General features: G+C 29.5%; 3 protein-coding genes, 1 non-coding gene and 1 pseudogene across 4 annotated transcripts; 4 read left to right on the forward strand and 1 right to left on the reverse strand.

Moving 5' to 3' along the window:
* The first annotated feature begins 7,145 nt into the window (after nt 1–7,145).
* LOC101505902 (protein UNUSUAL FLORAL ORGANS) lies at nt 7,146–9,109 on the forward strand. The gene has a single exon (XM_004504590.4). It carries the CDS (start codon nt 7,546–7,548, stop codon nt 8,914–8,916), a length of 1,371 nt encoding a protein of 456 aa, XP_004504647.1. The 5' UTR covers nt 7,146–7,545; the 3' UTR covers nt 8,917–9,109.
* A 2,159-nt stretch (nt 9,110–11,268) lies between these two features.
* Nucleotides 11,269–14,491, forward strand: LOC101506214 (uncharacterized). The gene is made up of 8 exons (XM_004504591.4): nt 11,269–11,658; nt 11,975–12,147; nt 12,370–12,463; nt 12,667–12,777; nt 12,881–12,970; nt 13,693–13,778; nt 13,930–13,994; nt 14,124–14,491. Exons 1-8 carry the CDS (start codon nt 11,347–11,349, stop codon nt 14,228–14,230), a joined length of 1,038 nt encoding a protein of 345 aa, XP_004504648.1. The 5' UTR covers nt 11,269–11,346; the 3' UTR covers nt 14,231–14,491.
* A 1,185-nt stretch (nt 14,492–15,676) lies between these two features.
* On the forward strand, nt 15,677–15,748 carry TRNAG-UCC (transfer RNA glycine (anticodon UCC)). Its single transcript has one exon. It is a non-coding gene; the product is annotated as a tRNA-Gly (tRNA).
* Nucleotides 15,749–15,839: 91 nt separating this feature from the next.
* Nucleotides 15,840–19,325, reverse strand: LOC101506544 (UDP-D-xylose:L-fucose alpha-1,3-D-xylosyltransferase MGP4-like). The gene is made up of 4 exons (XM_004504592.4): nt 18,643–19,325; nt 17,675–17,836; nt 16,746–16,961; nt 15,840–16,447 (listed from the first exon to the last, which is right to left on the reverse strand). Exons 1-4 carry the CDS (start codon nt 19,120–19,122, stop codon nt 16,238–16,240), a joined length of 1,068 nt encoding a protein of 355 aa, XP_004504649.1. The 5' UTR covers nt 19,123–19,325; the 3' UTR covers nt 15,840–16,237.
* Nucleotides 19,326–21,247: 1,922 nt separating this feature from the next.
* Nucleotides 21,248–22,322, forward strand: LOC101506986 (polygalacturonase QRT3-like; annotated as a pseudogene).
* Nucleotides 22,323–22,752: the final 430 nt, after the last annotated feature.

The raw sequence follows: 22,752 nt of genomic DNA on the forward strand, positions 1-22,752 counted from the left end.
TAATTTGTTCTCAATTCCCACTAATATATTACACCTAATCTGAAATACTCCCCCAATAAGAAACTTTTCATATTTTTTCACCTTGTAAAAACTCTCTACACGTTCAAAGGAAGATATACAACATGTCCTTGTAGAATGTTTATGTCTTTCTAATTCCATATTATATTCTTTTCATTAATCTTTTTATAAAAATTGGCCAAGTATTTTGCCACCATACATATGAAGTGGGAATTAATGTTTTATATGAAGAGATGTCCTTTCTCATGTTACAGAATACACATACTATTTTTATGGGCTGGTTTGAGTATGCATCTTCTCTTTTCATTATTTTTGCCAATTAAATTACACACACACATATATATATATATATATATATATATATATATATATATTATATTGGTTTCTTAAAATGTAAATTTTGAGACAACAATAAAAATTTTAAAGTATCAAAGATTATATGTAGTAACTTTTAGGAGAGTTGTATACAGTAATACCTAACTCGTTAATAAATATTTTTAGAGAAAATATATTTGAACACAAATTTTGAACAATCAACATTATATTTGAATACTCTTTCTATTTTATTTTAGATATTTTTGTATGTACAATTTTTAATTAAATCATTAATTGTATTAATTTCAATGATAGTTTCATTTACTTAAATATATTTATTAATTGTAATTGGTGAAAAATATGTTGAAATGTAATAAATAAAAATATATTAATGAAAAATAATAATTAATATTATGTTGTTATTATAAAATAATAAATAATTTTTTTATAAAAATAACAAATAAAATACAAAAATCAGACGAAAAAAATACAGTTCTATATTTTATATTTATTTCTCTCTAAGATATTTTGCTCCCTCTTCCATTTACTCGCACACTCATGTATTACAAAATGTCTATATATAGTGTCACATTTTGTATCTAAATAACACCACTAGTATTTCAATTTTTATTTTTGAGAAGTCTGATATTTCTATTAGTGCTGAATGAATGTATTGCTTAAACCAGTCCTACCAAAAGGAGTCCTCCAATCTCCATGCAGGTGGTGTTAAGGCACAGTATTAATAACATAGGTTTATTTGGCGCGATCAAGGTAGAGTGGGTTTGTGGAGAAACACTGTACAACTACTTTTTTACTTTTTGTCAGCTCAATGGTTCCTACGTAGTACTCCTTCATGTCTAGTAAACTCTAGTATAAGCTTTTATCGGACTTCATCCTTTCTACTTGCACTTCAAGCTTTTTAGGTTTTTGTTCGTCTCGTCTCTTATGATTGTTTATTTTATATTTAGTTACAATTTTACTCTTTATATTTATATTAATTTATAAAATTAATCTTTTTATTTTAAAAATTAATTATTTTATTTTATTTAAATTTTTAAATTAAATAAATAATAATGTAATATATTTTAAATGCTGTGACATACAATTCTATAATATATAATTAATTATTTATGTGTCATTAAAAAAAATTAAAGTTGAAATTTAAAATTTTCCCGTATTTTATTTCAATTTCATATATCACGTTATTTAAAACATTTCACGTCATTATTTTTTAGTTAAAAAATCAAATAGAGATAAAAGATGTCGACTTTTAAAATAGAAAAACCGATTTTATTAATCAATTCAAATAGAAGAACTAAAACTATAATTAAATATTTATTTTATTAATTTTTGATAATATAAAATTGAGTTATTAAATTTTAATTTTTAGTAATGTATTAAATAGTATATGAACAAATACAAGAAACATACTAGTATATTTCAAAATTTTATTTCACTTTACCTCGGTAAATGCTTTTTTCTTTTGGTATAGAGCCCCATGTACATAGTACATACATCGTTTGATGCCGCAAAGCAAAGCATGCCCAATTAATTGCATCAGCTAATTATGGTAAAATACCTGAGTCTGTGTTGCTTTTTAATTTAGCCAGAACTGCTAGTTAGTCCCAACCGTGACTATACTTCAACACATAAATTTTACAAACACAACTAAATATTTTTAGTTCATATTGACACTTTTAATCTACACAATATCAATAAAAGTTTAATCTATTGTCTAAATTAGTACATCATTGAAAAATTATGAATTCAATTAAAGACATAGTTTAATTATGATAGAAAATGTTACGATTATTTCAAAATTTTCTTTTTGAATAAAAATATGTATATTTATTTAATATTTATATAATATATAATTAATATCTCGCTAATAATGATAAATTGTAGATTGACTTAATAATAATAGATACTTTTATATAAATTTAAGAATTAGTATTACAATTAATAATATTAATATTTATCAGTTAAATTATGTTAGTATTTTTTATCAATAATAGATTGAGTCTTTGAAAATGAAAAAGTCATATTAAATGCAGAGAATTTTACATAGTATAATTAAGTACGAGAAAAATTCTTTATTTTTGTTTATGATTATTTCAACAAATGAATCTAATTTTATTTATAATTCATTAGGAAGGGAATAACTACAACAATTGATCTATTAATACAATGATTGATCTTGAATTCGTAATTGTGAGTTTGAATTTCATTGATATATATTCATTGTGTTTCATATACTCTTACTTATCCGTAGAATTAAGCAATATTTTTTCTAACAGTTTTTTGAGAGTATAACATTAAAAAAAAATATTTTATAAATTAAAATACTATTTTCCAAGGCACCACCAAGAAGCACCACATACATTGTAGATGATTATATTTAATTAGAAAAAAGGGGTGTGTTGACTTGGTGAAAAAGGGTGTAGGGGATTGGTTGGGAAAGAAAAAAATACTAAAAAAGAAGAGTTACACTTTATCTAAAAAAGGAGATTTCTTGAGGGAGGACAAAGATTTCCAAAGATGAGGAATGGAAGATTATCCAAAAAATGAAAGAAAGAGAGACAAATGATAGTAAATGGAGGGATTGACAGAAACAAGACTTGAGGGGAGGGGGGGGGGAAGGGGGGGGGGCTTTTCTGACTGAGATTTGGTTCCCTTAACAAAACCAAAGAAAAGCCAATAAGGTAAGAGAAAGGGAATATTATGACTCATAGAAAGAAGAAAGGAATAGTCAGAATTTAAGAGTGAAATGAATCAAGTATAGTAAGTAGTGTTGTGTGAGTACTGATCAACCTATTGCTATTGCTATTGCTATTGCTTCTGATCCTCATCTAAGGAAAAGAAAAGAAAAGAAAAGAAAAAGCAATGCAATGCAATGCAAAGCAAAGCAGCCCCATCAAAAGCTTTTTAGTACTTCACGCCTCTTGCTGTTCAAAGAAACCTATCACTTCGATGAGATGGGATTGGACGTATCTATGATCTGACAAACTCTTTCAATCATTCTTACTTTTTTTTTCTTTTTTCTTTTTTCTTTTCTAATTCAAACATATCTGCCCGTCAATTTCTTACGCTTTCTTTTTTTAATGGGTAATTATTTTCATCAATAAATATATATTCTTTATACTTACGGAAATATTAGTTCAATAATCCAAAAGATAAAAATTTTATTTGAAATTATAAGGACTGATACTCGATAATTAGATGAAATGTTATATGTAACAAAAATTTGTACTATTAAGAGGGCAGCTTCGAAAGGTTCAACAACTATGCTTAAACCTCGAATGGTTGGTGAAAAACATTATGAACACACGTTGTTAAAGAAACTTCAAAATGTCTATAGCTATTCTTGAGTTGGATGAATTGTATGAAGAGGATCACACTTAACTGTAGCAAGAGGACAAAAAATTGAACATTTCTTAACACAGCCTTATTCAATAAATGTCGGTTTAATAAGACTAAATAAATGTTGGTCTTCCCAATCAAGCTTTTTATTTGAAGAAAAATTTCAATAAATAACTTTAAATATATGTGTATCAATCTCAATCAAATTGTTTGGAATTTAGAAGCAGAGGAAATTATTTTATCTACTATTAGGAAATTATTTTATCTACTAATAGTAGACTAGTAATAAAAACTATATTAGATTTTCAAAAAATTTACATTTAATTATATTGTGAATATATTTTTTACGAGAAAAACAAGATAAGAGTAGACATAACATATAGTATAGTAAAAAAAAACGTAGTATAAGATTAGTGAAAATTACTAATATTGTCGGTGAAAATCTTCAATAAAATTTATGTATAGTATCTGAATTGAGAAATTTCGAAAATAAACTCAAGTTACATAAATGTAAGCAAAAGATATAACTACCTTAACAAAACCAAAGAAAAGCCAATAAGGTAAGAGAAAGGGAATATTATGACTCATAGAAAGAAGAAAGGAATAGTCAGAATTTAAGAGTGAAATGAATCAAGTATAGTAAGTAGTGTTGTGTGAGTACTGATCAACCTATTGCTATTGCTATTGCTATTGCTTCTGATCCTCATCTAAGGAAAAGAAAAGAAAAGAAAAGAAAAGAAAAGAAAAAGCAATGCAATGCAATGCAAAGCAAAGCAGCCCCATCAAAAGCTTTTTAGTACTTCACGCCTCTTGCTGTTCAAAGAAACCTATCACTTCGATGAGATGGGATTGGACGTATCTATGATCTGACAAACTCTTTCAATCATTCTTACTTTTTTTTTCTTTTTTCTTTTTTCTTTTCTAATTCAAACATATCTGCCCGTCAATTTCTTACGCTTTCTTTTTTTAATGGGTAATTATTTTCATCAATAAATATATATTCTTTATACTTACGGAAATATTAGTTCAATAATCCAAAAGATAAAAATTTTATTTGAAATTATAAGGACTGATACTCGATAATTAGATGAAATGTTATATGTAACAAAAATTTGTACTATTAAGAGGGCAGCTTCGAAAGGTTCAACAACTATGCTTAAACCTCGAATGGTTGGTGAAAAACATTATGAACACACGTTGTTAAAGAAACTTCAAAATGTCTATAGCTATTCTTGAGTTGGATGAATTGTATGAAGAGGATCACACTTAACTGTAGCAAGAGGACAAAAAATTGAACATTTCTTAACACAGCCTTATTCAATAAATGTCGGTTTAATAAGACTAAATAAATGTTGGTCTTCCCAATCAAGCTTTTTATTTGAAGAAAAATTTCAATAAATAACTTTAAATATATGTGTATCAATCTCAATCAAATTGTTTGGAATTTAGAAGCAGAGGAAATTATTTTATCTACTATTAGGAAATTATTTTATCTACTAATAGTAGACTAGTAATAAAAACTATATTAGATTTTCAAAAAATTTACATTTAATTATATTGTGAATATATTTTTTACGAGAAAAACAAGATAAGAGTAGACATAACATATAGTATAGTAAAAAAAAACGTAGTATAAGATTAGTGAAAATTACTAATATTGTCGGTGAAAATCTTCAATAAAATTTATGTATAGTATCTGAATTGAGAAATTTCGAAAATAAACTCAAGTTACATAAATGTAAGCAAAAGATATAACTATATCTGGGAACCTAAATTGAAAAGTATATAGTGAACATATTAAGTAACGATGGTGTAACTTTTTTAATACTTTGTTTTATTTAAGATTTTCCATGCTGTGTATAATATATAGCCTTTATTTTCTTGCTAGAGTTGTCATCCACATCACATGATGATGAAATATATGTGTATAGAATGGATTGTAGTGGTACTTCCCATTGATGGCCTTTTTTGTCGCTTTGCGGGTGAATAACATGCGTTTTGAACATGAACAACCACGACAAGAAGAAAAAACATATCACGTACTATACATGTATTTTTTCTTTTCTTTTTCTTACTTAAGTTGACTTGTTTTGGGATTAAAGGTGTATAAATCTCGGATACACATCTTACATGTCTCTCTTAAATTTTTATTTTTTCTATTTATTCTTTTTCCTCTAATTACCATAATTTGGTTGTAGATAGATTATTACAGTATGTTATTAATTTGATAAATCTCGATATGTCTCGTTAACTCATCCTAATTTATAAATAATTAGTCAGGTATTACCTTTACACAAAAATGTGGATGGAAACATGGCTCAGCTTGGTTTACCCAAGGTCACTTGTTTCATCTTTTAGTTAGAGAGATCATATGTTTTCAAAAATTACCATTAGATAGACAAATATATTGTTTTTCAGTAATATTATGCCTAAGTTGTTGTTTAATATGTGTTCTTTTATAAATTATGTAATGATGCAAGAAACATTTATATGTATATCTTTTGATGTGTTTTGTGTTTTTCACACGAGTGGAATGAAGTGATTCTATTCATGCATGAAATCATTTTTTAAGATAATTACACATAATGTAAAATCTTGTTTGCATAATTTTGTAACTATTTGGTACAAACTCAATTTTGTTTTGTATGGACTTACTTTTGACACAAAATTTTATGGAGGTTAAAAATCAAATTGAATCTAAAAATAATCTGGTGTAATTTTATGATCAAATATATACATCAATTGCACGACCTAATTTGTCATTCATACACCTTTAGTTTGGATTTAGATTAGTATTTAACTCAAAACTCTAACAACAATTGATAATATTATTATGAATTATAAATTATAAATTATAAATTAATGATTCTCTTAGTCTTTACGACTAACACAATGATTTGATTAATATAATCTTGATAAAAATAAGAGGAAAAAACATATCTTAAAAACTTTATTTATTAAAAAATATTAATTAAATTATTGTCTCAATCATAAAATAGATAGTTAATTTATACTTCTAAAATATATTATTAAAATTTAAAATATCATTGGATAATATTGATATGCATTATAATATAATGCATGACAAGAACAATAATATAATATACTAAGATCGTGTATTTTTGTACTGGCAAGCATATATGGAGTTGAGTTGCACTTTGATCAATGGTCTCTCTTTTGCAAATATGTCCTTCCTTCCAACCTCGGCCTTGACAAAACAACACTGAAATGATAGATGCATTCAGCACAAATCCACTTACCTTTCTTTTCTTTTTTCTCACAAACCAAGGACCATTATCATAAAAAAATAATATATATTTTCTTATTGAATATGTAATATAATTTTATATTATTATTTAACATGAATTAATCATCTTAGAAATATGAACCAATCGTTTTACTATATGTATGCAAGTTGTAATGTTTTTGTTCTAAAAAAATTAAGTGCATTTACATTTAGCATAAGAGTGATTTCAGTCTTTATATATATCCATGACTTGTCCCCACACTCATTACCAATTGAAGGGCAGTTTGTAAATCACGTCCTTTGTTCCATTTCTAGTTGATCTCTTCTCCCAAACCTCCAATAATATTTCTAGCTATACCTATCTCCATATCCCACTGAAAATGAGGAACACAAACAAACCTTCTCAGCTGTTGTGATTCTTTATCCTTCCAAAAACCACCTTTTTCATCCTTTTAGGTGCTTCCTTAAAACCGTTTTTTTCCACAAACTTTTCCATTCCACCAAAACAATGCATCACATTCATTTCCTTTATCATTAAAACCAAGTCTACTACTCCCTAGTATTAAAAAAACAACAACCGAACTTATATATACATAAATAATCATATGGAAGGTTTTCACCCTTCAATGAATATGAATATGAATATGAACATGAACATGAATATGAACCCTTCTTTTTCTTACACATTCCCCATCACTAGTGGCACCCCCAACATCACTACTAACACCACCACTTCCATTGCTACAAATTACAACACTACTACTCCATGGATGAACAGTAGAATATGGAGTAAGCTTCCACAAAGACTACTTGATCGCATCATAGCATTCCTTCCACCACCTGCATTCTTCAGAGCACGTTCTGTTTGCAAGAGATTCTACTCTCTTCTCTTTTCCAATACTTTCCTCGAACTTTACCTTCAAGTTTCACCTCCTTCTCACTGGTTCTTGTTCTTCAAACACAAAACCAAAAAAACTAACATCTACAAAAACAACAATAATGTCACAACCACCACTACTACTACTACTGCTAGTACTAATGATTCCTTTGAATGTTACCTCTTTGATCCCAAAGAAATGTCATGGTACCGAATTTCCTCTGCTTTAATACCCTGTGGTTTTTCACCATCTTCTTCATCTTCTGGTTTACTCTGTTGGGTTTCTGATGAATCAGGTCCAAAAACAATGCTTTTAAACAACCCTTTACTCGGTTCAATAACTCAGTTACCAGCAACTTTGATTCCAAGACTCTTCCCTTCAATTGGATTAACCATTACACCAAGTTCCATTGATGTAACTGTTGCAGGTGATGACATGATATCACCATATGCAGTTAAAAATCTAACATCAGAGAGTTTCCACATTGATGCAAGTGGATTTTACTCCATATGGGGAACAAACTCATGTTTACCAAGATTATGCAGTCTTGAATCAGGTAGAATGGTTTATTCACAAGGGAAATTTTACTGCATGAATTGTAGTCCTTTTAGTGTTTTATGTTATGATGTGAGTTTGAACACATGGTTCAAGATTCAAGCACCTATGAGAAGGTTTTTAAGGTCACCAAATCTAGTAGAGTGTAATGGAAAATTGTTGCTAGTTGCTGGTGTTGAGAAGAGTAAGTTGAATGTTCCAAAGAGTTTGAGGGTTTGGAGTTTACAAGGATGTGGGAGTGTTTGGGTTGAAACAGAGAGAATGCCACAGCAACTTTATGTTGAGTTTTGTGAAATGGAGATTGGGAACAATGGTTTTGAGTGTGTTGGAAATGGTGAGTTTATTGTGATTATGATTAAAGGAAGAAGTGATAATAAAGGTTTGGTTTATGATATGTTGAGGAAGAGATGGCAATGGATTCCAACATGTCCTTATGTTGGTTATGATGGCTTTGAATTGCATGCTTTTGCTTATGAACCTAAGTTGGCTACTCCTGTTACTGCTTTACTTGATCAATTGGCTATGCCTCTTCCACACTTTTAGATTTTTATGTTCATGTTCATGTTAATGTTAATGTTAATGTTTATCTATGCATGCATGTTTAATTATTATTCATGCTATGCTCTGTGTGTGTGTGTGTGGTGAGATGTGTCATCATCCTACTTATTACTAATCATCTTCAGTGTGCATGTTGCTTCCTTTCTAGTGCTAATCATAATCACTTTAATAACTTCAATTGCTCTTTCTTCATTTATTTTTTCGTCTTAATGGAATTTATTAAGTAGCTTCCACATTGCTTCATTAATTTTAAGGTGGACTTAAGCGCAAGTCTATTAAAACCACTGTTTTAAATCTCTAAAAATAAATAAATTTTTACCTTTTTAAAAAAAAAGTGTAATTAATAAAAGATATCATTTTTTTTTCAAATCTAAAAATAATAAACTCTAATCTAAAACTAGTAATGTTTAATAAATATTAAATTAATTATCCATTAAAAATACTTATAATATGAAATTAATTATATTAATTTAATAAATGAATTTTTATTCTAAAATATAGTTTTTATATAAAAAAATAATTATTGTATTAATATATTATATAATATAAATTCTAAAAAGTCTTCTATATATCTTGGATCTAACTTTATTATTTTTGTCCGAACACATTCTAGAGATGGAAAATTGTACTTAAAATATTAGCACGTGGTACAACCAACGTCTAGTATGATTAGAATCTGCTTCACTTTGTCCCATGTTTTTGGCTTGGCACAAAAAAAAAAAATTGTGTATAGAGATGTATGAAGCAATGCATCATCCAAAAGGCCCAAATTGCTTTTTCACCCAGAAATCCTTAACCAAGCTTACATCATACTCCTACCCCGTCCCATATTTTTATGAAAACTCTATTTTATCTTTATTTTTTATTTGTCAATTGCCACCGATAAAGTTTCTTCAATTCTGAACCGATCAATTCTTTTGATGTTTCCACTTGTTCGTGGGATTTGATGTGTTGTTGCTCTGTGCAAATTTGGTTATGGATGACATACGTAAGCCACTTACTTATATGACTCTTCTTTGAAACACTACTCCAACAAATACAGCAACAATAGTTTCTTCATAAAAATCAGTTGCGTCGTTAACATTTTGCATCCTCTATTCAAATATAGGGAGGTACATTAAAATACTTATTAAATATAATAATATTAAATTTTATTAAATTTTTTAATTTAATCAATTTTATTAAATATTATAATAATATAAAATTAAAAAAATTATTAACCACGAAATTTATAATACCAACCCACACTCTATTTTGATTATGTCATATAAATCGTCGTCAAAATATTTTGTCTAATACCCAATAATTCATGTTCCATTCTACTAAGTTAGCTTATATCAAAATTTCAAAAAATTAATACCATTATTTTCTTATATATAAAAATCTAGTTTAACTTATTTAAAAAAATATATAAAATATAATATTTAATATTTTAATATAAAATAGACTTTTAAATAAATTTTCAAGTCAAATCAGATTTTTAAAAAATATCAGATCGGAAAAAAAAATGTATGATAGACCATAGACCGGACTCAAATCTAAAAAATTAATCGTATGTCAAACTTAAACTTTTCAAAGTCTGGTTTGACTTGATCTATTCACACTCCTACTTATGAAGTCCAGTATTACATTCATCTCTTCAACACTAAAAATTATATTAAATAGTTAGACGGGTCAATAATGAGATGAGTTGGTCTGTTTTAAGGATTTAGTAATGTCTACATATTTTAACGACTAATCAATTTTTGTCTAAACACACTTCTAACAACTAGCCAATTTCTATTTAAATATTTTTTTAGTGAGATGTTCATTTCAATTTAAATCGATTTTGAAGTATAATATCATTCGATCAAAATAATAAAAATAACATATGATTTAGTTAGAATCAAAATAATAAAATAACATATGATTTAGTTAGATTTGAATGACTTTCTCAAACAAATTTAACATAATAATATTTGTCATTTTACTAATTCTAATTAAAGTTTACAGTTGACTCTAACATTTATATATAATATTTACAATTTTTTTTCCAAAAATTTCAGCACTTAAACCTTACAACATAACCAAAAAATATTATTGTGCATCACATTTTTTTCTATGAAGAATCTACCTGACAACTCATTGAGGGCGAAAAGACAAAACAAACTAAATATTTAAATCACTTATTAAATAAATCTTTCTTACGTAAATGAGTTAACTCTTTTTACACCATATTGATTATCTTCAAAAAACACACATTGACACCTAATTAAGTAATTTCTACTTTCTAAAATCATAAAAGTTTGATCGCACGGTGTAGGAGGCCTTTACTGCATGATTATGTATCTTTGACCGCAGAGAATCCGAAAGGTGAAACGAAAGAAACAAACACCAATTAAACTGCTTCTTCCAGTTCCCATATCACAAATCCTTATGATAATGACAACAACATCCACAAGTTTCACATCTTCAAATGTTGTTCTCAACACTCCAAATTCATCACTCAATTTCTTTAACTCGTGTGGTAACGCCGTCTCTCTGGGGTTCCATTTCCCATTTCTTCACCCCAAATTGAGAACCAAACTAAAGTTCAAATCTTTATCCATGTCCAGAACAACCCATTTCAATGTTTCGCAAGATTCACTAACTCCCACTGAACAATCACTCTCTTCCTCAGTTGAACATGATTTACTCATTGTGGGTCCCGGTGTTCTTGGCCGTTTGGTAGCTCAGAAATGGCGACAAGTACTCTCTTTTTTTTCCTTCCTTATTTTTATATTTGTATATTGTAAATTGAAATTCACCTCAATCTAAATTTTATCGTGAAGATCGTAAGAGACAAATTTGTTTGAGTGTTGTGACCTATGATGAACTCACATATACGAACGACACTAGTAATAATTTGAGAAAATGAATGTAATCAAGATGTTGGTGTAGGACACATAATTGATCAGAGGTGTCGTGCTACAGAGTCTGAGTTTTTTTTTGTTATGATTTATTGGCATTGCATTTATTACTATTGATTAATAAGTGGCTTCTAAACGTGTGCATATGGATGTAGGAAATTCCGGGTTGTGAAGTTTATGGGCAGACAATGACTATTGATCATCACAATGAGTTGATTCAAATGGGTATTAATCCATCTTTAAAGTGGACAGAAGCTACTCACAAATTTCCAAATGTTTTGTATTGTGCTCCACCTTCCCGGACTCCAGACTATGCTGATAACATTAGGTGAAAAATCTCTGGATTAATTTCATTATTTTGTATTTAGTAGTAGTAAAAGGCCAAAAGGGTATAAAAATGCTGATAACATTAGGTGACAAATGTTGTTTGGCTTTATGCAATTTAGTTAAATTAGAATGATATCAACTTGGTGAAGGAAAATTTGCAGTTGAATTGTAGTTACTAGTTAGTTTCCTTCTTATGAGTTTATGTGAATTTTGAACAAATCAGGCTAGCTGCATTAAGCTGGAATGGTGAAGGTTCTTTCGTATTTACGTCAAGCACTGCTCCATATGATTGTAATGATAACGGACCGTGTGATGAGGTGAGTCATACATCGAATTTGTCATATTATTTTGATTGTTTGGATTTAAATTGAAGAGGTGATAATATTCCTCTTTACACTGAGACACACACTTCTTTTCCAAATAATAGTATAATTCGAAGACTGTTTTAATTGCTTAACCTGTGCAATTGCATTACTTCTATTCCATTGCGTCTTGTTCACATTTATCAACTTCAATTTAGGATACACCAGTTGTGCCAATTGGGAGAAGCCCTAGGGTCGACATCCTTCTAAAAGCTGAAAATGTGGTGCTGGAGTTTGGCGGCTGTGTTCTAAGATTGGCAGGGCTTTATATATCCTTTACAGGATTCAAATTATTAGAATTGCAAGATTTTTTCTCAAAGTGATCATTGCCTTTATGCTTTTAGTGTCAATGCAATCCTTGACTAATTCCACAAAGTAGATAGAGGGGCACACAATTATTACTTAGAAAAGGGCGTTGTTGAAAGTCGCCCTGATCACATCTTGAATCTTATACATTATGAGGTCAGAATGGTCTTTCATCTCAAGTTATTTCTTTTATTTACTTTCCTTATTTTTCCAATAATGTTATATACTGTTGAACTATCAAAGTTTATTCTTCTGAATCTCTTGATAAAGATAGCCTGAGAAAAATGGTGGGAATGTTCACAAATATCAATTTAAATATCAGCCACTGATATTTTCATGAAATCGGTTCATGACAACTAGAAAGAGATTATATCCGGTTAAGACTATTAGTGATTTAAATATATTTTAACGAACAAACCCAAACAAGGAGAAGGGAATGTACAGGACTGGGAAACTTAGCATGTATAAAACTAACTATGATTCAGAGAGGCAAATTGAAGACTAGCCAAAAGCGCTATTTTTGAAAAAGTTTGTTTAACGGTGCCGAAAATGTAAATATACAGAATGAAAGCAGCAATAATAGTAGATACAGTCATACAGATTATTTGTACTATTTTTGTCAATGGGGCCTATGTCCATTCCTCACCATCTATTGAGAATTTTAAGAATCAAATAAAGTTCCTTTGATCAACCATAACCTCTACAAATCCACCAATAGTTTATTATGTCTGTATATGATGATGCTGAGGCACATTTTACATTCATTCCTTTCATATTTTTTCCAATATTATGCTTTCTGTATCATATTTCTATTCATTTAGTAATATTAATTATGATGGGGTTAATATGGTGCTCATTTTGACATGCTTTCACACCAGGATGCCGCCTCCCTCTTAGTTGCAATCTTGAAGAAAAAATTCCATAAACGGATTTTCTTGGGCTGTGATAATCATCCTTTGTCTAGGTTCGGTGATCGCTCTTTAAGTTATCGAATGGCAATTTACTTCTGCAGTATTTCTATTTAAACTTCCGATGTTATATCGAATGTCAATATACCATGTTGTTCTGATCTGATTCTTTGCAAAGGAATCTTACACTGTTCTCATTTTTTGCAGGCAAGAAATGATGGATCTGGTGAATAGAAGTGGTAAATTCAGTAAAAGTTTTGATAAGTTTAGCGGTAAGTTCTATGTTTGTTAGTGAAACATACATCTTTGTGGTTATGGTGTAGCAAGACAGGTAAATACGATAACCACAAAAGAACATATGATTTTAAGAGCATTCTTACATTTTATCTTTTCTTTTTCAGTAACTGATGGCCCTCTAGGTAAGAGATTAAACAACACAAGAACTCGCCAAGAAGCTGGTTGGGAGCCTAAGTACCCTAGTTTTGCTCATTTTCTCGCAACCATCTGACAGTTTCCTAAGTGTATTGTTGTTGTTGGCTCTGATTAATGTGAAAAAAAAAAACAATATAGAGGTATATTAGGGAATGGTTGCTGTGGATGGAATGTTCATACACGCCGGAAATCTAAACTATGTATATTTTCCTATTTTTCATATTTGGCATTGTGTACAAGGATGATCAGTTGTTGAATTGTCCTAAAAATGCATCTAAAGTAATTAAATGGAATTTTTAAATATGTTTTGAAATAAATAATTTTAAATTAAGCTTTAGTAATGTAGCATTTGTAAAATTCTTGTATTAGTTGCTGATCAATTGTTCTCTCTTGAAGGCTTGCAATTTTGTTGTTCTAGAAAAATATAATACCACTATCTTTCTATTTGAATTCTCCATCAAGAATGTAGTATGATGTACAAACCTTGGCTTTGAACATGAAAGCAAGTCATTTTTTTTTGGGTGCATGATTAAGTTTCTCATATTTTAACCCAGAGGTACTACTAACATTTTTCTATTGATAAGAGTGGCTATAGTCTCCGTCAAATTGGGACTAAAAGAGAATTGTTGGAATTTGGAAAAACAGTTTTTGTGTGGTGTTTAAAATGTAAAGTTTATTTAATTACTACTTTACTGCGACTGAGTGATACAGTTTGTTCTTTGTAGTATGAGCCCATGCAACATAAAATCAACAATTTAAACCGGTAGAATCATAAATTGACATCGTCTATAATTTGGTTATTTGAACGGTTCCATGTTAGTTTCACCCCGATTTGAGCACTTTACAACATTTGAATAATAATTTAGAGGTTTTGTCAATTTGATGTTTGATATTCAAAATGTTCATAAAATTTCGAATATCTAATATGTCATTGGAGTCTTGTGTATCGTCCCACAATGGGGTAACATTAATATGAGATGGATAGAATTTCTTCCTTTTTTTGTTTGAGAGATTTTATGCTCTTGAGCTCCTCTATAAGGTGCACAGAAATAGGTATTTCGTCCCCTATTCTCAATGTTTTAAAATATACAAAATATCAACAGATACGTCCGTTTGTCAATCCAGATGTGTAAAATACACATCCATATTAGCCGATCTAAAATATTTTTGAGAGTTTTTTAGAAGACTGGTTGGAAAAAATAAAGCTTTCTACATAAATTGTTCTCTATATTTATTTGATACGGGCAAAAGCATTTTAATGGAAATATTGATGTAAGCATAAATTGAGTAGTGGCTAGCGAGGGGATTCAACACGTTTTTTTTTATTTTTTTTATAGAATCATGGGCCTCAAAACTTACTGTCTCAACTAATGATATTCAAACCGTTTAACTATTTTAACATGTTGTAGCTTACACAACATTTGATTATTTAATCCATAAAAAAATAAAAAATAAAACTTTTAAATTTGATCCAAATACTATTTGATAATAAAGGAAATAAGACAGTACAAAACAACAACAGGCGTTTGTAGTCCAACGGTTAGGATAATTGCCTTCCAAGCAATAGACCCGGGTTCGACTCCCGGCAAACGCATATCCTAATTCTTTTAATGATGCGCAACATTGCATTTTCCCAATGTTTGGCTAAAGGTTTTTTACAATATGGTTTTAAATTTACTTTTACGTAGTACAAGATAGTTGCTAATTAATATTCAATAAATGGTTGTCACAACAAAAATTTGTTTCATACACATCTAATTGAATATTGATAACTCTTTGAAGCATTTTCTAGACAATCGTGTAGATCATCAGGTACAAGTACAACTCTTAAGAACCAAATAAAATGTACCCTTTTCTTCTTTGGGCCCTTCAATAAAATGTACCCATCTGTAAGCACCTTTCTTCATCTCAAAATTGAAAACAAGATACATTTTTCTTCCCCAATCCTGTCTTTGTGTTGACAGCAACAGTTGAAACATCTTCGGAAAACATAGGACGAGCAATTTGTGGCAGAAAGCATGTTCCGAATCTAAATGCTTGGGGACCAAATTAAGTTGATGATAAACTTGTAACGAGAATAGCGTCATAATCCACCTAGTGGAGACTCATTTGCATGTTCATCCACCAACCAGAAACCATAGTCACGGAATCGCTTTATCTTCTTCTCAAAACCGACTATATAGTTGTTATGAATTATTACGTGCTTTCCTTTAGTTTCCTTTACCCATGTCTTGTTCTTGAAATATAATCCGCCTGTAGGGAATGCTGCTTGTGGAAGAAGGTACAAGTCAACCTGCAAATGAAATGGGGAAAATCATGAAAAGGAAGTCTTGGGACCATTGAAGCAGAACATTTTCTGTTTATAACTTTTTTGTTAAAACAGAATTGACATGCAAAAACATATTTGATCTCTTGCCTATGATGGCATGAGCTACACTACTTAATCAGAAACCAAAAAACAAAAAAGAACCCTATTTGATCATCAAAATGCTCTAAAATAAATTCTTAAGACAAATAATTTCTTGTATATTAGTATAATTAGTATTCGGAAAGTTTACAAACTAGAAGGAAATAAGAAAACTGTAACATACCTCTTTAACATTCTTCATTAAAGCCCAGTTAAAAGCAGGTTGATCATTAGATTTTTTTGTTCTGGACCATGGCTCAAGCTGAAGTTCCTCAAGCCACTTTTTCAATATTAGCTTTGCTCCATCGGTAGGGCGAAGGAAAATCATGCAACTACATATATACGGGCGCCCCTTATTTCCTGGTGGTGGTAAATCGTGAGAATGGTCCAATGGTTTGATCTGGCCTCACAAAGAAATAGAAAAGAGTCAGCCATAAAAAAACAAAACACTAGAACTGCAGCACATATTAAAACAAATTATGAGTCTTATGTTCAATCTTTTGACCCAACAAAATTATAAGATGATATTATGATAAAACAGATAAACTGCTTCACGCGTTATAAAATTACACTTGATGAAACACAGAGAACCCTGTATTAATATTTTGCTGAGGCTTTTCAACAAAGAGAAACGTTAGCAATACATTATATGACAAACTAATAGAGAGAGTTTCAGAAAGGGCTTAGGTTATTTAGTGAAACCCACATTAAATTTATCCATTGATATAGTGTGTGAATAAATGTGTATCAAGCATTTCACTTCCAACTGATAGAGCCAATACGAATTCTTTAGAAACCTGGTACTTAATTAGGAAGAATAAAGAAAGTCTCTCCTGAATATAGCTACAAGCTTACAGAACTTTTTAGGTTTGCCCCTCCCTACCCTTTCTAAAGTTGCCTTGGGCTACTAACTAACCAACTAACTAATATGGTTATCGAACAGAATTGTATACATTTTTTTTTATCGAAACAGAATTATATACATTACAGTATTACACACGCGATAAAAGCATTTCCGTAGACAACAAGTTTTTGGGATTGATTAACTTCAAGTTATTATAATATAATAATTGAAATAGAGCATAAAAAAAATTAAATTATATGAGAACTCACTGCAGTCATATCATCTGTAAAGTACACATCATGGTTCCCTTGCAGATAAGGAAATGGATCAGCTAACCAAACCATGTCAACATCATTGTACATTACACTATATCCAAGCTCCAAAATCTTCAGCAGATGGCTTGGTCTCCTTGCTGTAAAGTTGAAGAAACCCTATACAGTGAAATAAACAAACATGAATTCTAAAACTCAGCACCACCCAAGAGAAAGAAACGGATCCAATAATTAATAAAACCACAGCAAAGATAAGCTCAAAAAGTTACCACCCACGATGACAAAGTATGTTACATTTCCAAAAATCGTCCAAGATAATAATAATAATTCAAAACACACACTAGATAATTAAAGCACACATGACGTAGTTACAAGCCTATAATGAAATCACATCAATGGTTATCAAATCAGATCTTATGTGAATCATAAGATTCATTATCATTAAAAATATGACACTTTTAAGTACAAAAAAGTGACATAGATAAATTGTAAGTTGATATATCATATATGGACCTCAAATTAATTCAAGTTATAAATCAAATGATAAAATAAAAGTGGTTAGCTATATGAAGTTGATAAAAAAAGCAGCTGGCTCCCTGGCTACACTAAGTTTAGATAGTAATTCATTAGAATGAATAAGGATTCATCAGAGTGAATCGCAATTCATTAGATTAATGATGAGATTCATGTCCAAAATACACCGATAAGATTTAACCAAAATAAATCAGAGTGAATAGGCATTACAGATTCGTATTGATTAAGTTTAATTTTGCATCAAATCAAGAAATGACTGGCATGTATAGTAAGAAATACCGATAAGTGATAACCATGATCACATTATTAAGCAAGACTAAACATCTAAGCAATTAAATTAATTAAAAAAAGGTATCAACCAAAAACCAACATCATCAACCATGAAACCTTCTCAATGAAAAAAAAGACAGGATTAGCATTGAGTGGCAAACCTTAGAACCAAATTTATGAGCAGCTTCAACATCAAGCACAGGAGGAATAAGAACAGCATGGCCAGGCCAAAGTTCATTAACCTTATAAAGTGAAGGATAGTCCTCAGCAATAACAAGAACCATATCTTGACGCTTCTGCATAGTGATACTAATCAACCAGTTATTAAGAAAAGGCAAATAAGGTTGGCTAACAATACAAACTATGACAGTTCCATTTTTTGCCACAAAGGTAAGTGCTTGGTCCAATGTGTAGTGACCCCATTTGGAAATTGAAGGTTTTGAAGTAAAGAAGAGATTTTGGGGCATACCCAACCAAGGGGAGAAAACACCGAGCACAACTATGAGGGATAATAGGGAAAGGAGAATTGTGGGACTGAAAATTGAAATGGGTTTCTTTGAATTGGTTGAAGAAGAAGATGAAATTGGGAATGGATTTGAAAAAGGGTTGTGGAGACTTCTTTGATGTAGAAACCCTGACATTTTGAATGTTGTGGGAATGAGATCTAGTTATGGTGATGGAGAAGAAGATTCAGAATTTGATGTGGTGATTATTAGAGATTTTAGAATTCAGAATTCAGATTTGAGATCAGGGAAAAGTGTGTTTGGTTTTCCCGGGAGAGAGTAACAGTGATGATGATCTGGTACCATTGGGAATTCATTGTCAGATTATTAAAGTTGTGTTTGGTTGTAGGTGTTTGGAAGGAAGATTAAGTTTTTTTGTTTTATTTAAATTTCAAAAATAGGAATTAGTAAAATTCCATTTAAGTTCAATTTATTATCTCTTAATTTTAGAGCATACATGGAAGAGACCACATCACACAGGGGAATTGTTTAATATAATTATAAAATTATTGTTTAAAATATTTTTTCTTTATTTGAATTAAATATAATTTTTCTTTTTATTCTTTTTATTTTAATCAAATACATTTATATTTAATTTTTTTTAATCTTTATTTTATTAAAATCTCTTGAACAAGATATACTTTAAAATAACTTTAATTTTAATTATTATTGAATCTTTAAATAAGCGTATTTAACATTAAATAAAAAGTTTATTTTAAATTAATAAATAAATATGTTTAATATTTTTCTATACAAATCCGTTTAAATATTTTATTTTAAAAAGAAAAACATCATCCCTTATTACTATCACGAGACAATTTCACACAAATTAAATTTTTAAAATTTTTATAAATAAAATAAGTATATTAAATTTATTTATTTTGTGTACTTGTGTTTCAAAATTGTCCTGATATTTTAGTTAAACTGTGACACTATTTAAATAATAAAGGGACTTTTCTTAACAAAATGAGTTAATACATTTCATAATTTAAACATAAACTTATAATTAAAACAATTTTTTTATGAAACGTCACTTATCTTTGAAGATAAAGATAGTACATTATTTAAAATGCATATTTAGTAAAAATAATAGTTATATCAACTTAATTAACCGATCTTTGTTCTTTTGAAAGTGGAAGAATTAAGATCAAGAAATTTGATAAAAAAAGTATATTTTTAATCATTTAAGTTTAATTCAATTTTCATTTAGGTTCGTTAATTAAGATAAAGAAATTTGATAAAAATACATTTTTAATCATTTAAGTTTAATTCAATTTTCACTTAAGTTGTTTATTTTTTTGATTAAGTCATTTAAGTTGTATTCAATTTGTACCATTAACTTTTAAGTTATATTAAATTACGCATTTGATCTTTTAAGTTTGACAATTTTTTTTCGAATTACCGCTATGAAATATTAAGATATAACTGAAATATCCCAATAAATTGATTGATTAAACTAATTTATAAGTAAATGAAGTTAATGAAATTAATGAAATTAATGAAATTGATTATGTAAATAGATGTTTATTACCAAATTTTTGAAGACTATACATGTATGTAAATGAATGTAGTGAAAATAAAAAAATGTATACTATTTATAAGATTTTATAAATGTTTTTGTGAATAATTAGTATGAGAGATATATTTTTTCAATACTTGATGAGGTTTTTAATGACTAAATAATTTCAATATTTTTGATCTCTCTAAAATAACGAATGTGAGTGAGATTTCTTCGAATTGATCAACACGAAGGTGCAAGTACTAATTTAAAATTTTTCAGAATCGTTAGATTAACTATGTCCGAGATGTAATAAGTGAATTTTGGATTAGTTTACACCTTCTAGTCAATCTCAAAGCATAAAAAATTCTGAAAAAAATCAACTTAGTATTTACATCATCCAAATAAATTTTATATGAATTGATTGATTTAAAAAAGGGTTAAAATTGGGGGGAAAAATATTTTGGGGGCTTTTGAGAAAGTTAGGGGTGGGATGAGAAATGTACCTACTTCACTTTTAACCCAGATAAAAAAGAAACACTTGAACCCACCACATAAAAACACTATTTGTTCTTTTTATGAGACACCATAAAATCTGTTTCTATTTTTGTTTCTCAAAGTATGAGACTCTCAGTTGTGCATTTGGTCTTACTATTGATAGTGGTAGGTAGAAGCAGCCACAGGTTCCACATTTTTCACCCGAGAGAAAAAGCTATCAGAATTCAACCATAAACTTGAACAAAAATTAGCTAATCCTTTACCACCTTTGGCATCACCACCTACTTCTTTCAGGGACATAACAATGGAATTTACTATGAAGACATAACTTTCAGGGAAATCTCTTTGATTCAAGCTACATAGGAGGGGGAACTTTCATTGTTGATTCCGCTAGAACCCAAATCATCAACTGCTTCTTCCTTCATTTCACCACAGAAGGAATTCTAGTACAGCAAGGACATGAGACATTCATATCAAGCTGTTTTCTTGGACAACACTTAACAGTTGGTGGAGACCAAGGTGAGAAGGACTATTCAGGAGTTGGTATTGATCTTGCTAGTAATGATAATGCAGTAACAGATGTTGCAATTTTCTCAGAAGACATTGGGATTGTTCTAAGGGTTCAACATTCTAACGGAGGTGCATTTTTATAACAAAGTAGCATCTTTTGGTGGTATAGGTATCTTAGTGAAATTAGCAGGAAATTCGCAACCTAGTATTGACAACTGTTATCTTGATTATACTGGTACAGTCATGGAAGACCCTCTTCAAAGTTCATATCACTAATGGGCTATTTCTTGGGGATGCTATTATTTTACTGAGATCTGTTAAATGTCAAATTTTGGGGTTGAATATAGTGGATATTATGTTCAGTGGTGATCCTAATAAGAAGATTCCAATTGTAAATGTAGATGGGCAATTTAGTAATATTGATCAAGTGGTGATCGATAGAAACAATGTGAATGGTATGGGATTGAGATCAACGGTTGGGAAGTTAGCTGTGAGTGGTAATGGCCCAAAGTGGGAGGCGGATTTTTCAGCAGTTTTGGTGTTTCCTAACCGAATTAGTCATGTTCAATATTCATTTCATGCTCCAGAGGAGCCAAAATTTGTAGCACATTCTATTACCAAAGTGTCAGGTAATGTCGTAGTTGTGAAGAGAGAAAAAGAAGCTGTAGGTTTCGTATTCTTCAGTGTTGAACAATAAGAAAGAAGCTAAAGGTTTGGTCTTCTTCAATGTTGAATAATAAGAAAGAAGCCAGGCTAAATGGGTAATTATTTCATTAAAGCATTAAACATGGCTTACTTATAGCTTATTGCTGCAGAAATTAAATTTCTGACATGTTACATGTATTTGAGCACAATTTTATGAACTTTATGTAGGAACACGACCTGTAATCACAAAAAAACTGCAGTGTTTATTATACAAAAACATAACTAATGCTTAATAGCTCAACTTACAAGTTACAATATGTTATTAGTCTCTCTTTCTATCTCTGATGATCAATGTACTATGATATATCTAGTCTACCACTGCAGATATGAAGATATAAAGTAAGGATAACTTTTGTAGTAAAAAAAACTAATAACTGGACTTTTTCATCCACCGCCACTATTTAGAGTGAATATGTTTGAAAGTCGTTTTATTGATATTTATCAGTACATAAGTTTCTGAAAAGAAATTAAATAGTTTAAACATATAATTCTGCATGGTGACAATGGGCAGTAACTCTGAGCAAATCAGCAATTGGTGCTTCAGCTGGAAATATAGA

This window comes from Cicer arietinum, chromosome 6 (genome assembly GCF_000331145.2).
Source record: "Cicer arietinum cultivar CDC Frontier isolate Library 1 chromosome 6, Cicar.CDCFrontier_v2.0, whole genome shotgun sequence".
NCBI classification, from domain to species: Eukaryota; Viridiplantae; Streptophyta; class Magnoliopsida; order Fabales; family Fabaceae; genus Cicer; species Cicer arietinum.